The sequence below is a fragment of the Malaclemys terrapin genome, chromosome 12, assembly GCF_027887155.1.
Source record: "Malaclemys terrapin pileata isolate rMalTer1 chromosome 12, rMalTer1.hap1, whole genome shotgun sequence".
In the NCBI taxonomy this organism is placed as follows: Eukaryota; Metazoa; Chordata; order Testudines; family Emydidae; genus Malaclemys; species Malaclemys terrapin.
In genome coordinates, this window is record NC_071516.1 from 15648503 (window position 1) to 15659738 (window position 11236).

At 39.2% G+C, this 11236-nt stretch overlaps 1 protein-coding gene across 1 annotated transcript in view; it reads left to right on the plus strand.

The window, feature by feature from the left end:
- Window positions 1-11236, plus strand: part of ATP9A (ATPase phospholipid transporting 9A (putative)) — a 90560-nt gene that overhangs the window by 59763 nt on the left and 19561 nt on the right. Inside the window, exons 15-18 of the mRNA XM_054045263.1 lie at window positions 226-387; window positions 7115-7207; window positions 8136-8219; window positions 9046-9216. Coding sequence (XP_053901238.1) covers window positions 226-387; window positions 7115-7207; window positions 8136-8219; window positions 9046-9216 — 510 coding nt within the window. The remainder of the gene's footprint in view (window positions 1-225; window positions 388-7114; window positions 7208-8135; window positions 8220-9045; window positions 9217-11236) is intronic.

The window sequence follows — 11236 nt, forward strand, 5'->3', positions numbered from 1 at the left end:
TATTGTCAATGGGCAGGAATGGCCGCAGGAAATAACACTAAAGGGCCATTTGTTCACATTACATGGCCAAGGTAGAAAAACTGATCCATTTTACAGTGACGTTAATGACTGAGTAACTTTTTCTTCAGTTAACCCACTGTCCCTTCCCCTCTGGTGTTCATTTACATGACCTCTGAACCACAAAGCTCAGCAGTCTATCTGACCTGTGACCTTTCTTGTATTTAGGTGGCCCTGGTACAGTGGACTGAAAGTGTAGGCTTAACACTGGTTGGCAGAGATCAATCCTCCATGCAGCTGAGGACACCTGGTGGTCAGATACTAAACTTCACCATCCTCCAGATCTTTCCATTTACTTATGAAAGTAAACGTATGGGAATCATCGTTAGGGTAAGTTGCTTTTCATGTTTCTTTTCATCTTCATGTAACTCTTGCAAAACACTGACTGAATAAGCAAGTACAGTCTGTTTGATATCAGCAACATTGTTCTTCGTGGGAGAATGTTACATTATCTCAGATACTAGAAACTGAAATATTTTTATACGTTGAAGTACTGTCCTTCCATCCCCCAGAACTGATAAGTAAAGTGTATTTTCTTTCAACACAAACTCCAAAGGCCTGTGACAGTCCTTAGCCCATAGACAGTAGGAAAATAATTGTAGCCACTGTTCAAAGTAACAGCAAAAAAGCACAAACCCCAATTCAGGAATCACCAGTAAATAGATGCAGATTTACCCCTCAACTACAGCTAAATCTAATGACTCATAACAGATCAACTACAATATAGTAGAGGTGCTACTGAAAGTCAAATATATACTTTAAGAAGGTACTTTCTAGTTTGCTCCTCACTAAGAAGTAAACTGTCAAATAATCATGCTGGGATTATATTGTTTATACAATGTATATTAAACTGTAAAATAAACCAAGAAATGGGGCAATAATTAACAAATTACTGTGTGATTTCCTTTCTTTGTTCTGTGCCCTGCTGGCTATTATGATAAGCATTTTTTCTGGAACAGAGGTTTCCTTGAAGTACTTGGTGCATGGGGTTTCCCAGAGGAATTAGGGTAACCAGGTGCATTTGTGCATGCAATTCTCTTATGTCTTCAATGACCGTAACTGCATATGCTAATTAGATGTGCAATTACATATGCATTTGCACACTAATTCTTTATTTTGGTCCTATGCACTAATACAGTGGAGACCCAGATTTTCAAAAACCTGATTCAACTAAAAAGGAGCTAGTGTTAGAAACAGTGGAAAATATGCAAAAAGAACGAGGAGTACTTGTGGCACCTTAGAGACTAACATTTATTTGAGCATAAGCTTTCATGGGCTAAAGCCCACTTCATCAGATGCATGCAATGGAAAATACAGTAGGAAGATATAGATATAGATAGATATATACACAGAACATGAAAAAATGGGGGTTGCCATACCAACTCTAATGAGACTAATTGATTAAGGTGGGCTATTATCAGCAGGAGAAAAAAACCTTTTATAGTGATAATCAGGATGGCCCATTTCAAACAGTTGACAAGAAGGTGTGAGTAACAGTAGGGGGGAAATTAGCATGGGGAAATAGTTTTTACTTTGTGTAATGACTCATCCACTCCCAGTCTTTATTCCACCCTAATTTAATGGTGTCCAGTTTGCAAATTAATTCCAGTTCTGCAGTTTCTGGTTGGAGTCTGTTTTTAAAGTTTTTGTTGTTGAATAATTGCGACTTTTAGGTCTGTAATTGAGTGACCAGGGAGGTTGAAGTGTTCTCCGACTGGTTTTTTGAGTGTTATAATTCTTGACATCTGATTTGTGTCCATTTATTCTTTTGCATAGAGACTGTCCGGTTTGGCCAATGTACATGGCAGAGGGGCATTGCTGGCACATGATGGCATATATCACACTGGTAGATGTGCAGGTGAACGAGCCTCTGATAGCGTGGCTGATGTGATTAGGTCCTATGATGGTGTCCCCTGAATAGATACGTGGACAGAGTTGGCAACGGGCTTTGTTGCAAGGATAGGTTCCTGGGTTAGTGTGATTATGCAGGTTTTTTCTGTTTCTTTCCCCTCTTAGTCTGTTAACTGTTAATATTTTTCTTGATGCTTGTTACCTACTCACAAACTGGTGAACCCATATTTAAACCTTTTCAAAACATTCTTAGCTCTCTTATCAAAGTGCAGCATTATTTATTTATTTATTTATTTTTTGGTAGTGCCTGAAGACCAACCAAGATGGGCCCCACAGTTAATCCTCAATAGCCTTGAAAGGAAAACTATCCCTCCCCATTCCACAGATGAGAAAGCTGATGCAGAGTTGAAGGGACTTCCCCAAGGTTTCAGCAAGAGTAGTTTTACAGCTGGGGCTAGAATTCAAATAATTTTGGTTCTCACGCCTATGTTCAGCCTAGTGGACCTCCCCACTCTTTAAATGAATAGTGAGTGAGGTGTCTGCCCTGCTAAAAAGATGTATTTTTTACTAACGCACATGAACTATCTTGAGGTTAAAAACACACTGAGGACAATGCTCTTCAGTTTTACCTCCAGATAGCTCATGCATGTTAGGTGTATTTGTTTTTTGGTTTTTTTACCGCTGGGTACATGTGAGCTATCTGGAGGTTAAAAAAAAAAAAAAAAAACCCAAACCCATGCCCCAAGCGGTAGTATAGTGCTGACCTCATCTAGTTTACATTGTGGTAAAACTAACATGCATTGTCTTCACTGTGTTTTTACCCTAAGATAGTTCATGTGAACTTAGTTATCCTGTAATTAAAAGTGTATCTTTTTAGCAGCAAAGACATGGCCTAGGAAGGGCCTTGTACCTCTCTAGTATTACAGGTTAGAATGGTAAGACAAATCTTTCTTGTATTTGTAGGTGAGTATTTTAGGTTAGCGTCTTCCATATGAAATTCTGCTATACAGTCACATTAATTAAGTTTATTCCATTGTCTCATGCTTTATAGTTTTTTATAGCACCACAAGAGTGAGATGCTTTTGCAGACATGCAGGGGCAAGAAGAAATTACAGTCTAAACAGATAATGTGAAGTTGAACAATGGTGGGGATGGTATACAACAAAAAGCTAAGTAATTCATTGGAGAAGCTTAGCATGCATCTGATTCCCTAATTTTTGTTGACATACAGATTAAGATATAATGTGAACATATGACAGTGTCAATAAGCTAAACTGTGAGTAAGGAGCTAGGCAGTGTTGATAAAAGATTTATACAGCACCATCAATATATTAATATCACGTCCCATCTCATTGGTGGCATTCCAGACCTTGAATCTGCCATTGGTTCAGGACTCAGTGCTTCCCATTCTGGGGCCTGGGCCCTGGCACCTTTTGGGGGCTAGGAGTGAGGGGAAACAAGAGAATTTTATTGGCAGGCTAGCTTTAAAAAAAACAAAACCCTGTATTTGGAATTGCTCCATGTTTTGGAACAATAGAATAAGTCCTAAGGGGAATAGACTACTGGTCAGAGTGCAAGTGAGGTAATCAGAAGTACATGATAAATACAGGAATCTAAAAAACAACTGGATATCCTCGAGGATACAGTTCATAACTTTGTTCCAACAAGTGTCTGATATTAGACCTAGTTGGGACAATGCAGTCACCAAATGCTCATAGAAACATAGCGAGTGCTGTGTTCCTTTTCATCAGCTGGATTATTTCTAAACAGGTGGGTTGGCACCGTCCAAATGGTCTATATGAGACCTAGATAGAAACAAAGAAATTTGACAAAATTGTGGAAAATTTTCAACAAAATCTCCTCCCTCTCCCCAATTTTTTACTAGTTTTGTTCCATTGCAGTAACAGCAAGTGGTTAACAGTCACCGACCTGAATTTCATCAAGGTTTTCACTTACCATCCCCGCAAAGAGATGGGTGTCCCTGAAACATTCTGAACTTTTTCTTTATCTTCACTGAAAAGGAGAGCCTTAGTGAGCTTCCTTTTTTTCCTTCCTCTCTGACAATCTGACTATCACTTAGAGTGGCATTGGACCTCCCAGGCCAGGATTCTGAATTCCATCCTAGTTTTTAAGGTAACTATAAGCCACAACTCTCCCTCTCTAATTAAAAATATTTCTAATATACAGTGCATATTAGGTATGATCCCTCTGAAGACCATGGCAGAATTCTCGTTCACTGCATTTGGGAACATCGTCAGGTCTCAAATCTTGAGTGTCTACGTATATTATGCTGTTGTGGTGTCAGGATGGAAGCCTTGGCCCCTGTCCGATGGGCTTGTGAACCCTGTTCCTTCAATGTTGTGTGACTGAACAACCAAATGAGCTCTGTCTTCTGTTTTGAACTGAAGCAGATTTTAATTAGTGGGTGCTAACTAGATGGGTATCACCACATATTGTGTTTCTGCATGCTCTGAACTCCTGCCTTCAAACAAAGTTTTCGTTCCTTTTTATGAAAAAACTTTTTTTGCTCAACAATTACTAGTTGTCAAGTAAAATTTTATATATTTATACCAGTGCAGGCACCAAATATTATTTTTTACCTACAAGCCACCAAATATATTGGGTGCAGTTGAACCAGTTATTTCATCAATATTAATTCTAAAAATAGTGTCTTAACTGTTGGTAAGAGTCTTGGGTGGGGGAATAGCTTATTGAGAAGCTAAGCATATAAAATAAATTCACAGTTGGAAAAACAATTCTAAAATCTCTTCCTTGAAGCTGTAAACTTCTGTAAGACTTCAGAAAAATATGTGAATAAGATATACAGCTTCAGAAAAATATCTGAATAAGATATACAGCTAATTTCGTCCTGTCCCACTTGTTCTTATAGACGCACACAGATTTTAGCACCAGAAGGGACCAGTATGACCATCTAGTCTGACCTCCTGTATAATACAGGCCATAGAATTTCATCCAAGGATTCTTACACAGAGCCAAAAAAATGTGTGGTTGAACTTCTTCTCAGAGATGCCTGCTTCCCCTTGTGGTCCTGCCTGCTGTCTCTTGTAAAGGGTCTCTTTGTATTATTACTATGATAACTTTTAAACTTCTTTAGCAGATGAGGACTAAGGTGGCAACGTATGTTCACAAGTAGCAGATGTTGCCTCATTTAAGACAGTTTGGCAATATTTGCTTGTTACACATGATCAACTGTCATTGTCTGGTGGTTTATTATTCCAGTTCTAAGAAGTCTTGTTATAACAAAGCAGCCACCCTCTTTACAGCATTGTTTACTTGCTTATCTTCATGTTAAGAAAAGGATTGCATTAAAAAGATATTTGTTTGTTGATCACAAAATTTTCCACTCTGCGTTTTTTTCCCCCCCACACACATGTGGAATGATGATGTTTGTTTTGCAACAAAGATAGCACTATTGTCATATCTGGAACTGAAAGAGGCCTTTGAACCATGGCCAGAATCAGACCACGATGGAAAAAGATGTAGCTCTAAAACAATACAACTGGCAAATCTCTCTGTAGATTTATAGTGTGATCTTACCATAATATGAGAACGTGCTAACCTCCTGTTGAACTCTGCAAGAGGAAATGACTAATGCAAGGAGATAGTTGATACAATATTTATATTGGACAAAATTTATAAACTATCTTAAGCCAATTCTATAGCACAGGAAGTGGAGTCTTTATTCAGTTTCCTACAGAGATGTCGTTAAACACTTTTTCTTTAATCAAATAATTTAATACATAAATCTTTTGCTAATGCCAGAAAGCTTAATTTTTTAAAACTAAGCGTGTTCTGGGTTTTCTTGTGACCTGTAAAACTTGAACTCTGAGATGTACGAACTGTGCATATTGACACACAGGCAGTCAACACCATCAATCAGAAATAGTTTGTAATGCACCTGTAAGAACCACCACATGTTCCTGGTAAAGGTCTCAAAAATACTTGAGCAACAGTGTTCAAACACAAGCAGCTAAAGCTAAGCACCTTACTCCCAGTGTAGGGACCTGAATAAAAAAGTGTCTTGGTAATAAGAGATACTGAGTGTCCACAGCTCCCAGGAAGTTTCCTCAGCAAAGGAATCTATTTCCTCCTTCCACTCCCATTTTAATTCTTTTTCTTCCATGCTGCGCCCTGTGTGTGGAAAGCACCCTCCCCAACACCAGCATGCCAGGCCCTCTCCCATTTCTCAGTCCAGTCCCTATTCCGCGAGGCCCATCCTCACTAACCCCATCAGTAAAATGTCTTTTCTGCCCTAGTGAATTGTCAGATGAGAAATGGGGAGGGGGAAAGATTAAAAAACAAAACAAAACCCCTAGTTCCCCATTTCCTCTGGGTCTCCTAGTGCATCCTTGAGGCAGGGTTTTTTATTTTTATATAGTGTCAGCCATATCACCATTTAACTGGCTTCTGTAGTTGTTAGAAGACAAGGTAATTTTGCATCATCTAATGTAAATTGGAGTGAGTACATTGCAAACATTGCATTTTTTTCCTATTCCCTGTCTTCTTTGGAAAGTATTTTGGTTTTCTTCATTCACTGGTGTTTCTCTCCAAAGCTTCATCTTTTTGTTCTGTACATATTTTTTCCCCCCTCCATCCGCAGATGCTATCTTGGTTTACGATGCAAGTTCTCCTTGCACATTGTTTGACCTCCTTTGCAGAGTTTGCCAGTGTTTCCATTAGCCCACCATACTAATAACTGTGACCTCCTTGGACATTTGCCTGCTCAGAAAGGATTATGAATTTGTAACAGTGTAAATATACATTGTTTACAATCTACAAATTAGTCACATCAGGTGAGGAAGCCTGTAGCCTAATCCCTCTGTGGCAGGCCTGAGTTTTAATTGTACTTATATATACAGCATAATTATAATACAGGGAGCCGTTAAGATTGGAATTTAATAGAGTAAAATAATTTATTTGTTACTTAATTTCCCCCTGTTAAGTGTAAACATCAAAGTTGATTTCAAGGATGAAAACAAAATGCACCAGTGTCATGGTTACGCTAGACCATTAATGATTAGAGTTAGGAAGGGGATGACTATTTTCCATATAGAATAGTGTGAATACAGCCCAGCCAGTATCACCTGTTATTGACCAAGAAGTTGATAATCCTTGCATGAAGTATCTTGCTGCCTGCTGTAGATAATTGAACCCATAATCTTTCACCATTTTCTTTCTCTCTCAGGATGAGTCAACGGGAGAAATCACTTTCTACATGAAGGGAGCCGACGTTGTCATGGCTGGCATCGTGCAGTACAATGACTGGCTAGAGGAAGAGGTACAAAGTAGTCTCACTTTCTTAGATGTAGAATATTTACTTCTTCAGGCAGGTGCTGCTTGTTCCATGGCAACCCATGACTAAGCCTCCGACATTACTTTGGTGGAGCAGGCTGAGGTAGCTGTTAAAATGTATGCAGGAAAAAGATTGTTTGGTTTGGCATTTTGGTTGGTTTAACTTGTAGCCAGAGATACAGACACAGTATTAGTCAATTTTAAAAGGAAGCCAGGTGGCGAATTCAGTCCATTTAGTCCAGGATAACTCTGGTAAACAAAATGGACGTTGTCCAAGCTTAGGGTAGTCACTGGTCCAGGTTTCTTGTTCTTTGTCTGGTAATTCCTCTTTCTCACAAGATTTATCTTGGGTAACTGAGCCTGATTCTGCACTTGGCTTTATTTTAAACTACTGGAAAACCAATAATTGCATTTTGATTTTAAGTCTTTCTGAACCTCCCTGCTTAAACGCATTCCATCGTATTGCTGGCAATGGTGAACAGTCTCCACAATAGCAGATATAAATGGTTCCTTTTCTATCTGACTACATAGGAATATTGTAGTATTTCTTTAAATAGTTTGTGAACAAAAGATACAGTGCTTATTGAAACCATGGGCTTGCATCCCTTCTTACTTTGGTATATATTCAAAGGAACTGAGATCAGTGGAGGAACTGAAGCCAGTGGAGTTACTTATGCCAGTTTGACACTGCTGTGAGAGGAGCATCGTTCCCGATCAGTGGTACAGCCTACAAATAGATTTTGAGCTCTCCTCTTCCCTGGTTAATTTATCATGCTGTTTATCTGATGCTATGTATTCAGCTGGGTTGTTTGACTGGAACAATTATTTTGTTAGCATCATATCTACTGTTACAATCTCTGAATCAGTTAAGTTGCGATGTAGGTGATCGTTTACAATATGACACTTCTTTCCAGTGTGGTAACATGGCTAGGGAAGGCCTGAGGGTTCTTGTTGTAGCGAAGAAGTCCCTGACTGAGGAGCAGTATCAAGACTTTGAAGTAAGTTTGTATTTTTATAATCATGTAAGTGATGCCCACAGAGTTCTGATTATAGCATCTGCTTTCATCTCTCCACTCTTTATGTCATAATCACCATCATGCTGCTCTTTTAATCAGCTGGAGGTGTCTACGGAGTGGTGTGTAAGCAGTGCTACTCCCTAGCCATTGCTTCTGCCATTTCCACAAGTTCCCATTCTAGAGATTGATTCCACAGGAGTTGCAGCCCAGGAATCCTGCCCCGTAGATTTCTGTTGTTACCATTTTACTTCTGCCAACATTCAGTGCTGCTTAGCCATGTTTAAATTTACTGAAAAAGTTTGTGTTGACATTTTGAATCTTCAATTTTGTATCCTGACATTTGCAAAACAAGAGAGAGTCAAAGGAATCCTGTGTACTTTCAGGGAAATGGGGGCTTCAGTTGCTTGTGTATGGAACTCTGGCAGATTGATTTGTCTATTTACCGCAATCTGGTCTACATGAGCCAAATTTCAAGATCCATCTCTGAAATAGCACTTGCAAATTTTGTGTATACAGAAGAATTATTTGTGAGCACAGATCAGGTAACTGTGCATCTAACTGGCAGATTTGCATAATAAGTGTACAGAATTATAGGATCTCCTAGGAAAGACTTGTTTAGTCTCATTTGTCTTTGCACTGTAGGGTTAACGTTAACCAGTCATTACAGAGGACACCCTTGAGGTGGACTTAGCCTGTGGCCTTGAGCGGCCTGAGTTGTGTCGTGTTGTTTAATCCTGTATTCCACAGACACACAAACACTCTTAGTTTGAATTACAGTGACTGGATTTTTGTCTTGTGCTATTCTCAGGCACGCTACGTTCAGGCGAAGCTAAGTGTGCACGATCGCTCACTGAAGGTAGCCACTGTGATTGAGAGCCTGGAAATGGAGATGGAGCTGCTGTGTCTGACTGGAGTGGAGGATCAGCTGCAGATGGATGTCAGACCCACTCTGGAGACCCTGAGAAATGCTGGCATTAAGGTTTGGCTAACCTAGAAATGGAACGCAGAACCTCAGTCTGACAGTGCAATTGATGATAATGGCCAGAGAGTTGGCGGGAGAGTCTCTGGAATGTAACATTTGGAGTGAATGAGTCTGTCTGATAATAAACCCCCATAAAATTCTGATCTCCATTGAGTGTGACTATTGCAATAGGTGAGCAGCAGCGATAAGTGAAATCTTGTTGGTGTAAAATTCTTTTTCCACTGGCTGTAGAATAAGACACTAGCAACAAAGAAACTCTATTCTCTCTCTCTCTTTATATATAATAATAATAATTAATTAATGGAGATATCCCATCTCCTAGAACTGGAAGGGACCTTGAAAGGTCATCGAGTCCAGCCCCCTGCCTTCACTAGCAGGGCCAAGTACTGATTTTGCCCCAGATCCCTAAATGGCCCCCTCAAGGATTGAACTCTCAACCACTGAGCTATCCCTCCCCCAATATATATATATATTGTTCAGTCCAGAAACAACCTTATTATCTAATGTTGCTCTGCTCTGTTGGTTAATGGAAGTGCAACAGGACATGCAAATGATGACCCCATGTGCTCTGATTCAATGATTATATCATGTTATCATCTAATAGCTAATATTTTTGTACAGAGTTTTGACTATATAAAGCACTGTAAGTGTTGAGTACTAGCTGAGCACCTTAAAATGTGTCACCCTCGCCCAAAACTTTTTAATATACGAAGAAACCAAATATGCAGACAGAATGGTATCTATGTAAGATAAGTATAAAGAGTCAGCCAAGCTAGTCTTGTAAGTGGCTGCATGAAACACACAGTTAAAGTTAGCTCGGCTTGATTTCCTTTCTCTTCTGGCACCCAAATTATAATGTGCAAGTTTTTGAGCACTGAGGTTGAAGCACACGCATATGAATGTTTATGCCGTGATATATAGCCACCAGAGGGAGTCTGAACCAAAAACAATAATGCACAAGGATTTTTTTTTATGCCTTCTGGCTTTATATATTTCCATAAGTTCAGCACCTACAGAATTAGCCATACATAGATGGTCAAAGCCAGGAATGATTACAGTTTGACTCTGCCTTTCCCCAAAATCTTGTCAGTCAGGTTCTAGGTTTACAAAATCAGGGGTGGTCTGGAACTAGCACTTAGAGTTGCGGGTGAAGAGTTGGAAAAAGGTTACCATTCTGGTTGCCTATTTCAAACAGAAAATAGACAAAACCTCGCGTTGTATTGCAGAATCAAACCAGGCTGTTTCAGGTACAGTACCCAGTTTACCTGAACTCTCAAAGTGTTTTTATTTTGGGGGGGGGTGGGGGGAGGGGGTTGAAGAGGTTCTCAATAAACAGAGATAGCATCAAAGCTAAAACTAATATTAATGTAACTTTGCACGTCAGTGAGTAGGTCAAACAAACAGAATATAGTTCCCGTAGTTTCCATAGCAATATTTTGATTTTTATTAGTTAAATCTTGATGGTTTGGTCCAAAAATGTTTGTTTTTGTTTTTAACTTGGCTAAAGTCACTGCCTTGATGCTGAATGGATAGCCCTGTTAGTAACTGCATACATAGTGTTGCAATTTACAGTAGATGTTCTGCGGCTCATGTTCTTTGGGATTCTGCATGTCAGTAGAGAATCAAGACTGCTATCTGTTTTCTTTATTTCTTTATTATACTATCTTGTTAATTACAATAAGTGTCCTACCTGGGTTTTAGCTTATTAAACTCCTTTTAGTGAGTGAAACAAACAAGTGGATCCTTATTTGATCTGCTCCAACAGGGGAAGGCCTGGAGGGAATTAAAAGCACCAGGTAAAGAATAGCCAAAACCCCAAATATTTATACAGTTGAAGAAATTCGCTTCCAGATTATAACAAATATTGGTCAGAACTGCTGGTCACACTGCTTTCTAGTGTCCTTGTTTAATGACTGAATTGTTTTCATATACACTGTCTTCATTTTCATTTAATTAGGGCAATGGAACAGCTTCCATACAAGGAGAGATTAAAAAGACTGGTTCTGTTAAACCTAGA